The sequence below is a fragment of the Lagopus muta genome, chromosome 1 (genome assembly GCF_023343835.1).
Source record: "Lagopus muta isolate bLagMut1 chromosome 1, bLagMut1 primary, whole genome shotgun sequence".
Classification (NCBI taxonomy): Eukaryota; Metazoa; Chordata; class Aves; order Galliformes; family Phasianidae; genus Lagopus; species Lagopus muta.
The window spans coordinates 80,427,945-80,447,318 of record NC_064433.1 but is presented as its reverse complement, the minus strand read 5'-3'; the positions used below and the strand labels follow the sequence as shown (position 1 = coordinate 80,447,318).

At 47.0% G+C, this 19,374-nt stretch overlaps 2 protein-coding genes across 5 annotated transcripts in view; one reads left to right on the top strand and one right to left on the bottom strand.

The window, feature by feature from the left end:
• The window catches only part of VANGL1 (VANGL planar cell polarity protein 1), a 41,103-nt gene extending 31,298 nt beyond the window's left edge, over window positions 1-9,805 (top strand). For 3 of the 4 annotated variants that reach the window (XM_048944833.1, XM_048944824.1, XM_048944840.1), the window contains exons 6-8: window positions 1,828-1,963; window positions 3,977-4,211; window positions 5,130-9,805. In XM_048944833.1, coding sequence (XP_048800790.1) covers window positions 1,828-1,963; window positions 3,977-4,211; window positions 5,130-5,390 — 632 coding nt within the window. In that variant the 3' untranslated portion in view covers window positions 5,391-9,805. The remainder of the gene's footprint in view (window positions 1-1,827; window positions 1,964-3,976; window positions 4,212-5,129) is intronic. The other variant, XM_048944847.1, reaches the window with a different exon arrangement.
• A 579-nt stretch (window positions 9,806-10,384) lies between these two features.
• Window positions 10,385-19,374, bottom strand: part of CASQ2 (calsequestrin 2) — a 38,579-nt gene continuing 29,589 nt past the window's right edge. Inside the window, exon 11 of the mRNA XM_048944862.1 lies at window positions 10,385-19,197. Within this exon, the coding sequence (XP_048800819.1) occupies window positions 18,991-19,197 (207 nt within the window). The 3' untranslated portion in view covers window positions 10,385-18,990. The remainder of the gene's footprint in view (window positions 19,198-19,374) is intronic.

The window sequence follows — 19,374 nt, the reverse complement described above, 5'->3', positions numbered from 1 at the left end:
TTCTCAGTGAGGCCCTGTGTTTGGAAATTCAGAGCTGCCAGATCCCAGTGTCTGTGCACCATTCAAACTGTACTGCAGGATATGCTGTTCCCATTACCAGCTTGCAGCATCTCTTTAAGAAATAGCAGGGTGCCTGATTCTGTAGCAGTTACTGGGGTACCTCAAGCTTGGAGGAAAAACTGTCAGTACAGTTACAGCATTAGAAGTTTTGTGAGTTAGCAACTCCGAAACTAGTTGAAATATAAGGAACCAGAAATGAGCTCCAGATATGGCTGGCCAGGCCTTCTTAACGGCAATCTGATGAGCCTGGTAGGGCCTCAAAACTTGCACTTTCCATTTTGGGGCAGTACAGGATCCCTGGTCTGTTCCTTGTGAAACACTTCTGCCTTTGTAGATGTGGAAATCTCAGGCTTAGAGGCATATTCTTCAGAATCATTCCCATCCTCTTTACAAAGAGGAGTGTAGTTCTGGCTGCAGCTCGCCTTGGCGTCTTGACAGCCTTTTACACCCTCTGTGTGAAAAAACAGTAACGCTATTAAGCAGCTTAATTTGTTGGCAGCTTTTGTATTTGATGTTGTAGCAGCCAGGAAGGAAAAACATCTTGCTGTAATCTTATACAGAGTGGGGAGGCTTTCCTTCAAAACCTGAATTTCCATCACCAGGCATAGTCAAAAAGGCTTGTAATAATTCTAACCCAAATTTGGGAACCAGTGTCTCCCTTGAGTAGTATTCTCCATTTCAAGTCTGTGAAACAAAGTTTGAAGTTTAGGAGCCATCTGTTTAAATGATGGGTCTTCCTACTGTTGAGCTTCAGGCTTCTGTCTTGGAAATGTTGTTTGTGATTTTTAAGAAAAATAAATAAAAGCTGCCTTTGCATAAGCAGAATAATTTAAGCATGTCTGTGCAATTGATGGGCCTTAGTCACTGCCAGGTAAGAGCAGTTGGAGAAACAGCTCTCAGTGGTTTGGAGACTGTCTTAGGCTTCCGTTCTTTATCCTCTATTGGGTAGAAGAGTTGGTACACTCATCGAGAGTAACATTTTCTCCCTTTCTACCACATCTCTGCCAAACAGCCAGAGCTGGGAGCTTCCTAGGCCGTTCCTGCACTGTATGGTCACTACTTAAGGTCTTGTAAACTCCTCTTTCATTTGCTGGAGTGTTCAAGACCAGTTCATAGATTACCTGTTCAGGGAATAGAAGCAATAGAAGCTCTGATAGCAGATGCTGCTCTGGAGTTGCTGTGTGCAGAGCCTAACCTGTAGCACACCTGTTGCTCAGAAAGCATCTACTCTTCTGCAAACCTTGGTGCTTTGTCTGAAGGTGGTTATGTTGTCTCTGTATCCTGCTTTTCTTTTCCATGTGTAACTGCCTGAACTTTGGTTTTCATTCATTCATATCTACGTCTCTTGATGTTCTTGTGTTTGTCTTTCTCTTCTTTCCAACGCCATGTTTCTTCTGTTCTCACACTGTCTTGTTGCTGAAATGTGGGGCGTTGCAGCTGTTCTTGCTGTCAAACTGAAAGCACATATAATGGATGGTAAGTTGCATCCTTGGCATGCGTATCTTACCTGTCTTTGTGTGAGATCCCTACTAACTTCTTTTTCCACTGTCATCCTTGGAGCTAGGAAGAAAGCTCCTCTCCAAGCACGTGCTGTCCAGCGGGGTTTCTACAGAGCTCATGAAGGCTGGGGAAGCGTTTATAGCCCCAGCTGTGTAGACGGGGTAGGGGCAGAGTTGTGGCACACCTGTGGCAGATGCTTTGTGGTACTGCTCTTTCCCAGCTCACTTCTGTGACAGTAATGCCCGCCTTTCTTGTCTCCTCTTGCGGAAGGCCCAGGGAACAACGCCTCAGGGCAGTCCCGTGCCATGATCGCAGCCGCAGCCCGGCGCAGGGACTCTAGCCACAATGAGCTCTACTACGAAGAGGCCGACCACGAGCGCCGAGTCAAAAAGCGTCGTGCAAGGTAAAGGTGTCCTTTCCCCAGGGGTGATCCTCAGTGCGGCTCAGCTGATGCTTTTTAGAGGCTCAGTCATGATAGACTTGCTGAGCCTGTTCAGAGAAGAGGGATTTTTGATTAAGGGCTGGGGGGTGGCTGTAAATCTGTCGCGGTACGCGAACATATGAAACCCAGATGCACAAGGGACAGTGACAGCTTGAAAACTAGAGTTATATGAAGAAAATACATAAGCAGAGCTTGTGTATATTGTGCCAGATAAGCTAATGTGATGTCACGGATTAGGGAACAGTCCAGTGCTTGACAAATCCATAGTTACTTGCTGTAGGAAATCCCATTATTTCCCCTGTGCTCAGGCTTGTCATCTTGGCTCAAGTAATTCAAGGGCAGAGCTGGTGGAACAGTTGGTATTGCCTCTTTGTGGGAGAGGAAAGAATATGTTTTTACAGGCAACTAAAAGGGGCAGTTTGCCTGTCTTTCCTAGTAATGAATTGGAGGGGAAAGGCATGACCAGGACTGCCTCTGTTTTATTTTGGAAATAAATAGGTGTTTTCTGTAGTCACACTTAGTCTGTGGAGTTAACATTTTGGTGAGGTGATCCCAGAGAGTTTGTGCCTTTGTTTGCTTGAGAACCTAATTACTGTTTGTAGTTAACACACCTAACGTTTTGAGGGGAGCTGCGTACAGACAGGCACCCCTGTGTTTGGAAGGAATGTGCCATAACTGGATGGAGCTGGCTTGTATTGTGTTTTATTTTGGCAGCTTATATTTCATTGGGAAAGTGCTGGCACAGTGTCCCTCTAGCCTGATTTGGTCTGACCTATGCTCTGTAGCTGCAGTTGGTCAGGCTCTCTTCCAGCCATGGGGTAATAGGATCTTAAATTTTCTTTTCTATGCAATATAGCATTCTAATGTGTGCATGTCTCTCTTTCTTGATGAGGCTGGTTAGAACAGCTGCTTAGTCAGAGCAAAACCATCAGTCACTAGAAGAGCATGCCAGATGTTACAAAGAAGGAAGGTCAGAGCTGCAACAAAAGGACACAAAGAGATTAGAAACTGATTTCCACTGTTCCCCCAGTCAAATTAAACAAAACTTACAGGGGTTAGGGATTCTTGTGCTGTTCTTTGTATACAGCCTGAATGCAGTGTTCTGTACCGCTGCTTGTCCTGAGGCAGCTTCTTCTAGCTTTGCTATACATTGGGTAATGGCATAAAGGTCACAGTAATTGGTGACTTGAGTGTGAAACACATCCTATGTAGAGAGGCAAAATAATTTTGTCGGGTGGCTCTTCCATTACTGTTGCTTTTTCCCCATTGACTGCAGCATAGTCCCTGACTAGTTAAATTCTGCTGGGCTTGCAAGTGTCATTTGGCATGTTTGCCTTTTTATGGTGCGTTCTCGGTGTTTGCTCACCTGTGCCAACACAGGAATGCTTTGCATAGGATGTCTTTGGCTGCAGTGTTAGGAGGGTAGATGGGGACCTCATCATTGTTCAGTGGAGAGTTACAGGGCAGTCATCCTGAAATGCAAGGTCTGCTCCCAGTTGGTGTAAATCAGAGCAGGCCGCAGCTGGTGAGCACAGTCTTACAGCACTCTGCATCCTGGGTCATGCTAGTTTATAGCCAGCCTCTTCCTGACATCAAGCTGCTGCACTGCGTGCTGGAACGGCCATTTCCAAAGATATGCCTTAAAACACAAGGGCAGCTGTGTCTTGTTAAGTCATGTAACTGATGTTTATGCTGTGTTGGCAGAACCAAGTACGACAGTCAGGCTTTTAAAGCCTTAATCCTGATTTATGACCCTCAGTTTCTGGATGGCTTGGGCAAGAAAGGGAGAGCTGCTGTCTTACCTCACAGATCGTCAGCGGAGTGGATTTTATGTAACTTGTATGGCAGACAGTGAGTCAGTGGTAGAGATAGGAACTGGAGCTTGCAAATCCTGACTCCCAGGCTCTGCCTTAACTACAGACCCATTCTACCTCTTGTGTTGTGACTCTTGCTGTGCTGGTTTTCTTTCTGCAGGCTTGTGGTTGCGGTAGAGGAGGCCTTCACTCATATCAAACGCCTCCAGGCAGAGGAACAGCAAAAAGCTCCAGGAGAGATGATGGACTCTCGAGAAGCAGCCCAGGCGATCTTCCCGTCCATGGCAAGAGCTCTGCAGAAGTACCTTCGTACCACCCGCCAGCAGCAGTACCACAGCATGGAGAGCATCCTGCAGCACTTGTCCTTCTGCATCACAAATAACATGACACCAAAGGTAACGTGCTCTTTAACCCTAGTGTAGGGTAGAAAGGATAAAGGGACAGCACGTGTGCGTGCACAGGGCAAGGAATTGCTGGGGAAAGCGAGTGGAGATTTTTATATCTGCTCTCTGTAATGCAGTCAGCACTCTTTAGATTGCGTCAGGAAGTGGTGTTTCCTCTGAAGCACCTTTTTCTTTTCAGCTGAAAGTACCCATGAGATAATTAGCTGCTTGTTCTGATATCCAGTTCAGCACTGGAGTCAGTATCAAAGAAGTGTCCAAGGTGGTGGCCCTGAGTCATGGGCAGTTTTCCCAGCTGGCTGACTGATGGAGATAGCAACTTGCAAATGACATTTTTCTTCTTTTTATCTCTTCCACGCTGCTGCATTTTGGACTGCTGCTATTTATAGCCTAAATCCATGTCTGACAGTGTTTGTAACTCGTGGTCTGCCTGGTCAGATGTCATTTTGTTGCTTCACACCCTGACTGCTGAACTGCAAATGCAGGGAGGGACTGAATGATGAGGGAGATGGGTCATGTGGTCCTCAGTGTCCTCCTTCCTCCCTAATAGCATCCTACAACCACCTTGCTGGAGAACGCAACCCAAGGACAAAAATGCAGTAATTCACTCTTGGGAATTTACCCGGGACTTTCTGTGCTGAGTGTGGAAATGCTGTGAAGAAACAGAGGTGGACCTTTCACTGGGATCCACATGGCATCTTCCTCAGAGGTGCAAGGGGGTGCTTCTGCTGCCATTAAGATAGCAAGGGAGAGGGGAACAGATGTCTCCTGAAGCCCAGAAGCTGAAATAACTTCCTGCATTGCAAGCCAATGCTCACAGAGCTGTATCTAGAGAAAGAAAGAGAGCGTGGAAGCAGACAGAGTCATGGGGCTGCTGTTTCCCCGGTGCTAATGTGTTCACTTTCTTACTAGGCGTTCCTGGAGCGTTACCTCAGCCCTGGCCCAACCCTCCAGTACGACAGGGATCGCTGGTTCTCCAAGCAGTGGACACTCGTTAGCGAGGAAGCAGTCACAAGTGGGTTGCAAGATGGAATTGTTTTTGTCCTCAAGTGCTTGGACTTCAGCCTTGTTGCTAATGTGAAGAAAATTCCCTTCATCAAACTCTCTGAAGAGTTCATAGACCCTAAATCTCATAAATTTGTCCTTCGCTTACAGTCCGAGACTTCAGTCTAAGGGATTTTGAGGATGGGTTGTTTGGAATTTTTTTTTTTTTTTTTCACTATTCTGCTTTTGGGTTTTATTTCCCCAATGCTGACTGAAACTGGCAGATGATGGACCAGTAATATTTGACCATCTGCACTTTATTTGGAAAGGGGTGGAGGGAGCTGGGATATCTTATCTAGAAAGGAATATCTTAAGAGGCGACAGGGTGACTTGGCTTGGTTAGCTCAGCCTTGGAGACAGAACAGATTTTTTTTTCCCCTTTCCAGGCATATTGTGAATCTCACGCTCTCTTTCTCTGCACAGTTGCAATGTCTGTATTTCTGTTGGAATGCTGCCTTACACTCTGTGTGTGTGCTTTTGCTACCTGTTTCTCCTGAAAACAGGCTGCTCACCTCTCCACTACAGAAGCCTGCTTGTACAGAGAGAACTTACAGTTTCTTTTCATGTGGAAGTGAGAGAGTGTGAGAGGTTTCCTTGTGTCAGCTACATAATAAGTAAGACTGAAGATCTGTTTATTTTTTTTTTCCTACTCTGTGTGTGTTTTCTTATCAGTGCTGGATCTGTGTGAACAAAGTGGGATGGTTTTGCAGTCTGTTTCTGTCTCTGTGAAGTTGCTTGTGTCAACCTGGATCAGCCCATCTTGCTGCTCTTCCAAAATTCTTTTTAGCAATGCTTGTTAGTGGAAACAGTTCTGCATGCCACTTTTGCCTCTTTTGTCTCAGTGTTTGTCCCTCTCCTTTGCCAGGCTCTCCAAAGCTCCCCAGTCTGCTTTCCAAACGTGTTTCTCTAGCCCCAGTGCCCTCGGGGTCTGCCTTACCCTTCTTCCTCTCACACCTGCGGGGGCTGCACATTTGCACAGGGTGGGTAAGTAGCTGGCTCCTTCTCAGATGCATCACAGACACTGCTACGTCTGCAGCCCTGCAGAGGGGAAGAAGAAAGCATGCAGGAATGTATCCCTCCATATCCAAGGGGTTCAGTGTGTCTGGAAAACAGACGAGCAAAAACGCTTCCCTCCTTGAAGAGTGGAGCCAGGAAAGGGCTGGCTCTACTGCTCCCCTCTTGCTTTGAAGAACCGCCGTGATGTTGAAATGCTGCAGTGCGTCCTTCCCCGCCTTCAACAAAGCTGGGAAATACCAAACGGTCTGAATGCTGAAAACCTGCCTACCTTTCTTGGCCTTTTTCTGCTGTGGGGGTCTCTCCGTTCTCAGTGCCAGGATGGCCTGCTGCTTCTTTGCTCTTGTGAGAGGTGCTTAGCTCTTAATTTGAAAGGTTTCTTCGTAAGATGAGCCTGTCTGGATGCTAGTTATGAGCACTGTGTGACTGCAGAGCCACCTCTGGGCCTGGCAGTGACTCGTCTTCAGGTGGGCCCCTCCTAGAGGCCCTGATCTGTGGTGACAGATTCAAGTGGAAATGCTGGATTCATCCTGCCCAGTCTTTTGCCATGAGAAGATCTGTATCTAGCATGAGCCAACCTGCCTTCCATGGAGATCTCTTACTGCAAAGGGCCCTGCTAGTGAGGTACACCCAATGCCATTCACTTCTTTATCTTCTGTGGTGGCCCATGATAGCTTCCTACAGCCTCTTTTGCCTACCCCAGGCCTTCCTTGGGCTCCATCATCAGTCCACTGGGCTGCTTCCCTGCTCCAGCAGCGGTAGTTGAGAAGGAGCCACATGTCCAGCAGCCCCAACTGGTCCTCTTGGGTTTGAGGGAGCTACCAGCCACCTGAGCTCCCTGGTGAGGGAGGGTCCCAGGTGGAGATTCCCCCAGCCAAGTATAACCCATGGTCTGTGTGGCCTCCCGCTGCTGGCAGCTTTCGTCTGAATGTGTAATACTCACCTCCATCCTGTGGCCTCTGTGTGATGTGTCAGAATTGGTTGTGAAGAAACAAAACGTGCGTGATGAGACCAAGCCTATCTATGCCCCTTCAAGGATGAGAAGTAGGTGGAGTTTTCCTTGTCTAAACTCAACGCCTGAGTTTCTTTCTAGGTCAGACTTCCTTGCAGTCTGTGTCTGTACAGGGACTTTTTTACTGACTGTGGCCTTTGCAGTATTTTAGTTTGGAAAAACACAGATTTATTCCCTCCTTAAAAACAAAACAAACAAAAAAGGTGATGGAGCATACAGTATCTCACATGTAGCTCTCCTGAAGGTGTATGTATTTGTTTTTTATGGTGTACATTACCAGCCAGGGCAGGAGAGACTGGGAGTAGCATGGGCACTACAAAGCACTTCTGCTTATGGCTAAACCAGCTTGGATGTGTGCAGCCAGAGAGAGAACTGCTGTGCCGGGGGCTTGGGTGTGCCCTACACATGGGAGCACCTTGGTTAGGGCACTGCTCCATAAAACCTTCCTTTCCCAGGATTTCCTCTCCCCGACGATTGGCCTGTCTGACAGTGTCTGCTCAGGAAACTCATGTCTTAATCCTTAGTTGCATTGAATCCTTAAGCACATGGAAAGCCAGATGGAAGCAAGGCATGCTCACTCTGGATCTGCTTCCTAATCTGTGCTACCTTCTCTGCTGTCAGCCCCTGCTTTAAGCACTCTTCCCAGTGTTGAGGTGAATGCTTTGCTTGATAAAATCTGAACGAGAGAGCTTCACCTCTCAAACAGGCTGCTTACTGCAGAGTTGCAACCTGTTCCGAGCTGAGAACAGTCTATAAGGGAATCTGAACTCCTGGGTATTCCCAGTTTTTTTTTATGATTTTTTATTTCTCCAGCTCTCTCTTTAGGGGCTTGTTTCCCCTCCCCATGCAAAATCAAGGGACCACGATCATACCTACCTCAGTGGGCTGTTGTGGGCTAAACTCAGTGCATCACGAAGTGCTTTGAAATCCACATATGGATCTGTGGAGTCTGTAAGAACTCAGGCTCTTGGTAAAAATCCTAAGCAGTGAGAGCAGACTGGTTTGTTTAATTCTGTTTCTAGCCAGCTAATGAGTAAGAATTGAGTCACAGGGAACAAAGCTCTGAATCCAAATCCTGCAGTCCTTACTCCTGGAAAGCTTGCCAAGAGTTGAGCGTAAATAAGGCTTGTACAGTTTGCCAGCCAAGCACAGGCTGCTTCTCTCCAAATGCCTCCTATTCTGCACCATCTCCTTGTGTGTTAATCTCCCTCCTGTCGCCCAAGCTTGTATGCTCTTATCTAATTGAGAAGTGATTTTTAGAAATGAGTGGTTTTTGAGATAACCCTGTTTGTAGTGAAGGCTGAGCCCATGCCCCTCAGAGGAGGACCTTATGCTGCACCATTCAGTAGAGTGCTGTGTTGGCCCACTCCTCTTTTCCATGTGTGATTCTCAAGTATGCTGCTCAAACAGTTTAAAGACTCATATTTGTTACAGCCTAAATCCAAAACCATGCTGAGATCTTCCTAAACCAGATGCAACAAAGACTTTCAGCTGCTTCAAGGAAAATGGAAATGACTGTGGGTTTTCACAAAGGCTGACTCTCTTTCATGGCCGAAGAGTGGAAAGTTAGGATTTCTCGCAGCTTCTAAGAGCACAGGGTAGTAGACCTTGGCAAACACACACCCTGCATGCAGCAGAGTATCTGCTGAAGGTGTACTCTGCATGGAAGAGTGGCAGAGCAAGGTCAGCTCCAGAGTATACCCTGCTTTGGGGTTGTGCTTGGCTCTTTCAAGGCAGCAGGAGAAATCCACTCTGGAGCAGCATCTTGGAGACAGATTTCAGCTTTTCCTCTGGTGTTCTGCTACCTCTGAAGTCTTCATGCCAGCAGATCCAGTCACTCCACCTTACTGGCTGTGTTCAATTGAGTTTCCTGCTGAGGAGGAACAAATACCGGGTGGGATGTGAGGTGCTGGCCTTGGAGCCTGAGACAGCTTGGGGTAGGACACAAGTCTGGGAGAGAGCTGAGCAAATTGGAACCCGCAAAGAGCTTTTCTTCTTTTGCTTTGGGATGCTCCACACAAAGTGTAGGGATTCCACTGTTTCTAAGCATGCCAGAAGCTGTGGAGAAGCAGTTTCTAAAACTGGCCGTGCAGAAGTAGCTTGTAAAAGTCTTGTTTGAGATGTGCATGTTCCAACGCTCGTTAGTGAAGAAACTGGAAAGATCTATACTATGCAAAATGTGGAAACCTACTCAGGCCAATTTCATCTTGCTCACAGAAACTTTTCAATCTTCTCTTTTTTTAAAAAGGTAAATGAAAAATCTTGCAGTCTATTAAAGAATGCTGCCATCTGGCCCCAGGCTCTGCTCAGCTCTGCCCTGCCGTCCAAGAGGTGTTTTGAGATGTTTGTACAGATGTCTGTTTTCTCATTCAGCTTGTGCGTGGATGTGCTTCTCTCTTTATAGGTGTATGCATTGTACTTGTCTAAAGCCTTGAGCCAAGCTTGGTGGTTCAGTGTTTGAATTGTGAAGAAGGAAGCACTCTTGGGATCAGATTGTTTTGGTTTATTTTTTTTTTTTTAAGCGATCTCCTAAAAGAGAGGGCTTTTTTTGAGCCTTGAAGTCTCCTTTAGGAACATGCATCCTTATGTGCTTGGGCTGCTGCCTCAGGTAGATGGTGACCAAAAGTTGCTGTTTCCGACCGCTGGTGTGGATCTCATTGAGTTTACTCCAGATGGGTCCCCCCCCCATCACCAGTTTATCTGCCTGTCTGTTTCCCTCCAAGAGGCAGCGTGTGCTGATCCATGTGCTGCAGTGCAGCCCCGTGGGCAGTGCATGATGCTGTGGGTGTGCTCTGCTACCCCACAGCGACTTCCCTTGGCAGTTTCCACCAGTGCTGACAGGGCTTGGGAGCATCTCTTGTCTGCACACGGGGATGCTGCGGCTTGCTGCCCGCACAGACCCAGCTGTGAAGGGATCTTACACTCTTCTGTGCCTGTTTCTTTGATTCAGCGTTATTGTGTCTTGGGGTAGGGGATGGGAGCCAGCTCTCTTCTTGCTCCCTTTTTGATCACTGTGTAATACTCTTTTTTCTACACATACTGTGTATAGTAAGGTGGGTTTTGCCAAGGTTTTCTAATTAACAGACACTAACCAGCATTTCTTTTTTTTTTTCTTTTTTTTTTTCCCCCTCCTTTTTGCACATGTGACTTTAACTGCAGTGGTACATGGTCTTTCAGTTCTTTTCTAATCATGGACTTAAATAAGCAAATTCCTGGTGTCTGTGACATTAATGCACTGTGGGTTTCGTCTAGTAAGTCGTTCTGTTCCAAGCTGGGTTCTCTTCAGTTATAGCTGGATGGGTTTTTGTTGTTTTTAAACTGAAACATAAAACCGTTTTACACTTTGCATATTTTGTACAGTAAAATTCTGGAAATAAACTGAAACCAGATTTGATTGTCCCACTCTTTCCTCTTATCTTTTCAGACACACACACAAAAAAAAAGAAGAAGAAAAGGGGCTCTGGCCTCCAGGCATTCCTAAGTTGTGGCTGGGAGGGGCCCTGCAAACATGTGGGTTAACCTATTTGAGGCTGCCTTGTGTCACCTTCCTTTCAGACCTTTCTGATCCACCCTGCCATAGTAAAATGCAAACTCATTTATCACTCTTGAAGTGAGACTGGTAGGTGACTGCTTTGAACACCTGAAATCTCCAAGGATGGAGAGCAAATACAGCTGGTGAGGGTGTGCGGTGGGGGGGCTGGGGCTGGAACAGGTTTTTCTGCCTGCTGTATTCTTTGCTCATATATTATGAAGTGTAGGATTTGTGGCTGAATCCTTTATTAGGATCTGGTGGGGAGGAGGAGTGTTGAGGCAAAGCCTCCTTGTTTCAGTGGATGTGAGCCTGCTCAATGGATGTGTGCTCTGCTAAAAATGACTTTAAGGGCTTCTTGCCTTGAAATCACTCTGTGGGCGCAGCTGTTCCCATCCTCATGGTGCCGAGAGCTTTGAAAGACCATGTCTTGTAGGCCCTTGGTGCCTTGCTCTTTAGGACAGCCCCTCCCATGGGCTCTCACCACTTCACCATGCAAAGCAGCTCTTCTCTATGAGCTGTTGGAAAAATCCACAGGATGCTGTGGAGTGGTGAAAAACACAGTGCAGCAATTGTTGAGATAAGTGCTAAAAATACAAACGCTGGTGGAGAGAAACATCCCAACAAGTAATTCTGTGCTTAGAGGGAGAGGAAGGTGTTTGGGCTAACAACCAAAGCCCAGAAGGAAGAAGGAAGGGTGGGGTGGGGTGTGCTGCCTCCTGTTCTCCATTGATTTCTGCTTTTGATCCATGTCCCTTCATCCTGCTGGTGGGGCCCAGCAACACTGTCCTGCCCTGCGCTGTCTGCACCTTCTCTGGGCAGCCTGTTCCCAGTGCCTCATCACCTTCTGAGTAAAGGATTTTCTCCTAACATCGAAATCTCTCCTCTTTTAGTTTTAAACCATTCCCCTTTTACCCATCGCTACGTGCTCTTATTAAAAAGTTCCTCTTTTCTCTAGGCTGAACCAGCCTGTCCTCACAGAGGAGGTACTTGAGCCCTCTGAGCATCCTCATGGCCTCTTCTGGACCCCTTCCAACAGCTTCATGTCCTTCTTGTGCTGTTGGTCTCTGTGCTTTCTAGCTATGGGTTGTGGAAACTGAAGGTAGAAACAGGCTTTGCCAGAGGGACCAGTTCCCCTGGCTTTCGCCCAGAGCTCAGGTATCTGAATCATAAGGGGCTGCGGTATGAAGCTCAGCAGAAATTAGAGCTGAGGGTGCTGCTCTGGGTTGGCCAAATCTTTCACTGGAGTCATGAGGGTCCTTGAGGTGTGAGGGAGCCCCGGGCACACTGCTGGGGCAAGTGCTGCCCACACAAACTCCTGACAAGATGGGGAAGGAGGCAGTGACTGGGAACAGCGCGTGGATGAGCTGGGTGTGCTGCCCATGAGGTGAGCGCCTTGCTCCTGAAGGGGGGTACTGGAGTTGTTTAGGAAGGAAGAACTCCTTTTGCAGTGCCCTGAAAGCTTTGGCTGCCCCGAGACAGCACAGCAATGCCTGCTGAGGTAAAGTGTCTGATGCTGAGCGAGGCGGTGCCTGAAGTGTGGCCTAGGACATGAGGAGGTCTGCTGACTGTGTGGTGTGGTGGTGGGACCAGGCCTCATGGTTACGTGTGCTGAGGGAACTTTGCCTTCGGAGAATTCAGTGGGGAGAAATGGGGCAAAGGTGTGGTCTGTGTGTAACACACGGGTTAAAGAAAGGGATTCGTCTCTTTGCTGGCTCCAGAGCCTTGCATGCAACACTAGCAGTGCCTCAAGTCGTGATAACATTAGCTAAATAAACAGCTTGATGAAACATCTAGCTGCAGTGATGAGCAGAGCTTCCAATCTCAAAACAGGTTCTATGCATCGGCTCTGCTGCTCCTGCCCTAGATCTGAACCCCGGGAAAGTGTGGAGAGAGACTGAGCTGAGGCCTCCCAGGGAGAGCCAGGGCAGCCAGGCAGGCCCTGAGCTCTGGGCAGGGCATGATGCTAGAGGAGGGGGATCTCTGTCTGTGTGTGCTGCAACAGTGTGTGGGACAGGAAGGCATGGAGGGAGTTGTCCAAGCGGTGCTTTTGATTTGTCTTTCAACACTGCTCCTGAGTTTATGTTGGACTGGGATGGTGATGGGCTTAGGTTACAGTTCTTTCCGGCCTGACAAATAATCCGTGGGGTCAGGGGTGTCCATCCCCTTTTCACGTGAGAACCCACGTGCTGCAGGGACCAGGTGGAGGTACGGGTGGTTTAGTGCAGTGATTGCACATGCATAAATCACTATGAATAAGGTTACCCTGGTTGCTTTGAAGTGCTGTTACACATTTTACAGCCCTGCTGCTAGCTTGTACCAGAGAGTACCTCCAACAGAAATAAAACTGTTTTCCATTCTCCTCTCCGTTTCCCTGTGTCCTTCCAAAATGCAGTTGGAGAAGCCTTTCTTTTTCACACCAACGTTTATACAGGAGTCAGTGATCAGGTTGGAGTCCACTGCAAAACTGCCAGACACCTCCAAAACCCAGAGCTGATCTTCCTTCCCCCCACAGAATGAAGAGCCAAATGAGTGAAGGAGATCACTTCTGTGCATGACTTGGCTTGATGCAAATAACTCAGGGAAGCAGTGTTGCCTCCTGCAGCCTGTGGTCCCGCTTGCGGGAGGAGCAGAGAGGTTTTGTGCTGGTGGGACCAAGGCCCAGATGAAGGGAGAATTGGTCCCTGTAAGTTGCGTGGGCAGCTTTAGGAAAGAAAGAAAGGAGATAACTTGTGTATGAGTATTTAGGATAGCTCAGTGTGGCCACCACGCTATGTATCCTAGTACAGAAGAAGAAATAAAGCCTCAAGAGAAACAGTAAGACGAGGAGGAGGCAGTGAGAAGTTGATGGGAGAGACCTTAGAAGACAGGGTATGTTCTTTCCCTCCAGCATCCTTAGGAATATGAATGTACAAAAGCTTCAAAATCAGACACACCATAGATTTCTCTAGACATAAAGCTTCTCTTTGAATTTTAACATTTTGTGCCTGATTTTTCCAGAGGTGAAAATCAGGCTTTTAAATACTTTGACTTCTGCAGTCCTTCTTTTTAATACTTGAAAAGATTACATGAATAATAACTCCATAAAAGTGAAGAGAAGGGAGTTCTTGATAAAATACAGTTGATTCAGCCTCTGTGGAACTTTAAGAGACACTCAGAACTTTTAGCTCTTTGGACCTTTTAGCACACGACAGATGCTATGAGCATGCTTTGAAACAGGGAACAAGAAGGAGCTGATTCAGTCTGCACCACAGATGTGAAACAGATCTGTAAATCTTTTAGCTTCTATTTTGTAAAAGCTCATTCTTGAGTACTCATAATACCAGATCCTACGGTTGATTATAATTTTGCTTTGAAAGTAGTTGGAGAAACTGGCTTAGTAATTCAGTAACTAGACTGGGAAGCATTGCAAATTCCTTCAGTGATTTCATTCTGCAGGGGCTAAACTGTTCTTCAAACGCTTGGTTACTTCTGTCATTCAATAACTCCTTTTCCTTTGTCACTAGCAGGAGTGGGCTTTGGCACACTGGTTTGAATTTTAGAGCAAAATCCCACTCCAGGCCAATCTCACTGGTCATGCATAGTTTTATTTTTACCCATGTTTCTTGTTGCACAGGCAGGCAGGTTCTCCTCCCAGCCCAAGCAGAGCAGGAGGTTGCCCATGGCCATGGTTCGAGACATTTGCCACCCACGGCCAATGAAGGGCGCAGTCAGGATGGCTGCTGCTCTTCTTAGGTGGGTGGTTGGCTTTCAGACTGCTGCTAAAGTATGGGATAATTACTCTGTCAAAAGTCTGTTTAACTCTTTTTTCTTCTGCTTGAGGCTTATTTCTTATGCCTGAAGCTTTGCCACTCATCTGATGCTCAGGCAGAGTAGCAGAATAATTTTTATTTATTCATTAATTTAACAGTTTAGCACCTTGTAGACCTGGTAAGGGTTATTACCCTGGATCTGGGCTGGCCTAGGTTGGGTGTCAGGGGTACCAGTCTTGAGGGAACTGGGGAATAAGCGGGAGATGCTGCAGCACAGTGCGTAACAAGTCTTGGGTCTCAGATAGGACTCAGTCCTACTGGCACAGCCAGATTAACCCAGGATAAATGCCCTTTCTTGGTTCTTTGTTGCCTGTTCACTGGTTGTCCCTCTTCAGGTCCCTAAGTCCAGGCATTGGTGTGTGACTAGCCCTATAAGGGGCTTCCCTGAAGTTTTGCTGAGGCAGAGAGAGATCCAGATGTAATCCTGAGTCATTTTCACAGGACTGTAAGACTTCAGTAGCCAGAAATTGATATGTTCCTGTCTAATTAATTGTTTAATTAATTGAGAATAAAAGGCAATGTTTTTTGTTTGGCCCTGGTAATGAATCCCTGAATCATTTCTGATGTATGATGTGTGGACAGACACAGAGAAGCAGCCAATATCTACCTCTTCAGGATGGGAAACAGCCTAGGTGTCCAATTTACCAGCATGGGAGACCACCCTTATTCTCAGAAACACCAGCAGAACTGCTGACCATGAAAATATGAAGCATCCTGTGACTTCACTATGCCACCCTTGTCTTCTCCTTCAGAAACTTTCCCATGGAATTGACATTAGCTCAGACATAGTTCTGGTTCATGGAGTCTCTCCAGCGATGTCCTTAGGCCTGCTGCAACGGCAGGAGCTTCCTCCTCTGTGCTTCTGATAGATCTACTACATGAAGATGATGAACTCTGTTTTGCCCTCGTCCAATAGACCTACCTGCAGAAACACTGAGTGTGGCCCACTGCACCTCCAAGTTCTCTGGATGTAACTGTCATAAGATGGAGAAGAGTAAGGTATGCAGGTATGGGTATGGATCTACACCAGTAGTGTACTGGGAAATTAAACTATTTCAGTGGTTTTGTGCAGAGTTTCTCCCTGTCTCACCAGCTGTAACCCACAACACACAGGTATCTTACCTGTCCCTGGAAGGAAGACACTCAAATTCAAACTTTCAGCTCCTTCACGAGGAGCTGTATCTCATTCAGTCCCTGTGAACCTGGGTGCTGTAGGTAAATGAGATTGCCTTGGCCACCTGCTGTTCTTCGTTGCTGCAATCCTTCCTCTTTTGCAACACCTGTTAATTTTTGATGGGTTTATCCCAAAAGAAGAGACTAGCCACTTCTGGCTTTGTAAGTAAAAGCTGGAGACAAAATGATCCCCTTTGTGGTCAAAGAGAACTAAAGGAAACCATAACGTGGGACTGAGGGAAGAGAGAAGGGCAGTCCGCTTCAAGAACTGTGCTGGCCCCACTGAGGAGTGGCAGCCATATGATCAGCCCTTTTTCTCATAACACAGGGGGAATTCTCCATAAATCACCAACACCAGCCTACTGGCTGCAGTGTGAGCTCGGTCTTTCTAGTATCTGTATAAGGTTAACCACCACCTGTGCACCTGAACACATCTGCAATGCTATTTGCAGGGTCTATTTCTTCTGCCTAATTTATGTCCATTGGAGCATATGGACAGAGGCGTATCAGACTAGAAATATGTCTGGGAGCAGTGGTATTACAAGGAAAGTATCCAAGCAGTTGGGGTGTCCAGGGGCAGTGCTGGCTGGGAAAGGCAGTAGAGCAAGTCTTGGTTTATTCTTCACGTTTCTCGAGAGTGGCAGGACTTAGCAATGACTGATCTGGGGCTGCAGAGCTGCTGAGGAAGTTATAATATACAGAGTGAAATCTCACATGCTTTCCTCCTGGGAATATCTCCAAGGTAAAGATAAGCAAGTACTATTCTCAGGTGAGCCACATAAGCAGAGTTTGTCCCTTAATCACAGACTAAGAGACTACTAAACTGCCAGTTTAGCCTGTTCTTGCTCTTTACTAATGTGCGTAAATGAGTCTTTGAGTTCAGCTTGTTCCCTCTCTCCCGGCTGAAATAGCTGAAAGGGCAGAGCAGAGGGATAGCACTGGTCACCTTTCTGATCTGGAGAGAGGAGCTCCAGTCTGACAGCACACTGCATTTCAAACCTTCCCAAAGTCTCCACCAGATCCTTTGGATTGGGGCTGAGCTGTTCACCGCTGTGCACGCTGGTGTAAACACCCAGATGATCTCCCCAAACACGCTTGGTTCAAGTCTTCCAGAAAGTGCTTATACATCATAAAGAAATAAGAAAGGGCTAACACAGATAATACCCAACCTGAGGACGTAGCTGTCCTATCATGCTAATAGATAGTGCCTGAAAAGTGCTAGTTGAGTGTCAGATGCTCAGTGTGAAGCTAGCATGGCCTATAGCCATCTACCACGTAGGCACAGCGTTCATTCTCAGAGGTATGTAGACATCCAGCTGAGTGTTTTTCATGTTGGCGCCTCCCACTGAGGGGACATGGCACACACAGAAGTAGATCAGTACTTCAGCCAATTTATACTAGTAACTTCAAATTTCTATTTCAGCTCAAGTATAGAGGGAAAGAGAGAGACAAAGAGACTGACCAACGTAAAGGAGAAAAAGAAATCTATAAAATCTTGCTTTGCAGCTTATCCAATGAAGGAAATATATGGTGTGTAAACCTTGTTTCTCATCAGGCTGATTCATTTTCATACAGCGTGCACTGAATCTCTTGTTCCTTGCACTATTATTTCCACTAACATCACTTATCTCTGACATAAGCCAGTTTTCTTAAGAAAGACCAGAACAATGTTTTTTGACTGTTTCAAGAGAGGACATGTACATCCCACCTCCGCTACCAAGTCTGAATTACTGGAAAACATATTTATAAAGTATTTATAAAGATAAAGCATCTCCAAGCTCTCCATTCATTGCACTATTGTCAAACCTAAGAAGCTAAGACAATTGAAATCTGCTGGCATGGGAAAGCAGGGAGATCTAATGCTGTTGAAGTGACCTGCACATGGATGGAGCGGCACTCACTGGGACTCAGTCACTGGCCCTTTACCTCATGGCCCCCTTTGCTGCAAGCTGATGCCATGAGCTCCACCTCAGTGTGGAAGAGGTTTCTCACAGGCTACCATGGGACATCCAAGTCTCCAAGCAGGGATTGAATTTGCAGCTGAATATGTAGAAGTTGACCAGCTTGAATGCTTTCGTTGCTCATTGCCCAACTCACTTAATCCAGCATCTAGTATGGTTGGATGGATATGTTCCCTCCTAACACCTTGGTCATGGGAAAAGATGCTACATGGAATTTTGGTTAAAAGTCACCTAAAGCTGGAAGGTCATGGGGAGTAGGAAGGCTTCAGGGTGAGCCCCTATGAAAGTTTCTATGGGCAGAAGTGTGCTATTTCACATTCACCACCTCAGCTGCAGATGTTTGGAACTGGTTTGAGGTCAGCTCCAGTGTTTCCCCAAGATTAAGAACCAACAGTCAGGCTCAGTGCAGTGATCTTCATCTTTAAGAGTCTGGACTCAGACCTGCAGCAGCCTTTCCAGCATTCAGAAACTTCCAAGCTCAAGAACTTGCAAGCTGTGCTGTCCCATCTAAAACCACCTGCACTTACTCTACTTTTTCCTTGAAGAAAGTGTGTCAAACAGGGACTGTGGTGTTGGCTTCTGCATCCTCTGTCAGATACAAATATACTGTCACTTTATGGAATCACTAAAAATTATTTTAGGAACACTAACTAGCATTCCTAAAACTGTCTTCCCCCCCTCAAATGTTGTGCTGCTCCTAGTATGCTAACAAGTAGCTTTACATTCCAATAGCAGAACTTTCAGGATCCAGTGGTCTTGGCAGAGTAGCTGCAAAGGGCATTTTGTTTAATGAAAGGACTAAACTTTACAGTGACCTTCCCTCTGTTTTGAGTGAGATTTGGTCTTTGGATGTACACGATGGGCTGATGAGCATGGAAAATACAAACTGGCTCCCTGTGTCCTTCTGGCAGTGAGCATGCAGGTGCTTTCCTCCTGCACTGGGCACTGGGGCAGGTTCCCTACAGATTCCTATTGTCCTTTCTACGGAGGCATGATTTACAGCGGTGCTGGGCACCTGCCGGTGCCACCCACCAAGATAGCAGTCCTGGTGGCTCAGCACCTCTGAGAATCAGGCCGGGAGTCCCAGCAGGGGCAGGGGGAGCGGGGCAAGGGGGAAAGGAGGAGCAGGCGGTGCTTGCTGACGCTCAAACACAGGTCTTCTGATGAAGGGACCTGCCACAGGGGGAGGCCTCTCAGCCTCCACAAGTCAAACTGTACAGAGTCACAGTTAGTCATCATCATCGTCGTCGTCGTCATCGTCGTCATCATCATCGTCATCATCATCATCGTCATCGTCGTCATCATCATCGTCGTCGTCATCATCATCATCTTCAGTATTTATCTTCCCAGAAAGCACATCCTCTATCCAGTCCTCCAGCTCCTCGGCTGTGGGCAGGTCATCGTCGTCCCTGATCTCCATCCAGACGCTATCAGCCTGTGGAGACAGGTGACAGGGATTAGCCACCCTCAGTCACACGGGAAGAGATTAGATTTGTTGCTAATGTTGTGGTAAGGACTGGACCATATGAGGGATGCAGGGTTGGAGGTGGCATTAGCTCCCTCCCTGCTACAGCACATGGGCAGGAGCAGCCACAATACCACTCTACCCGAA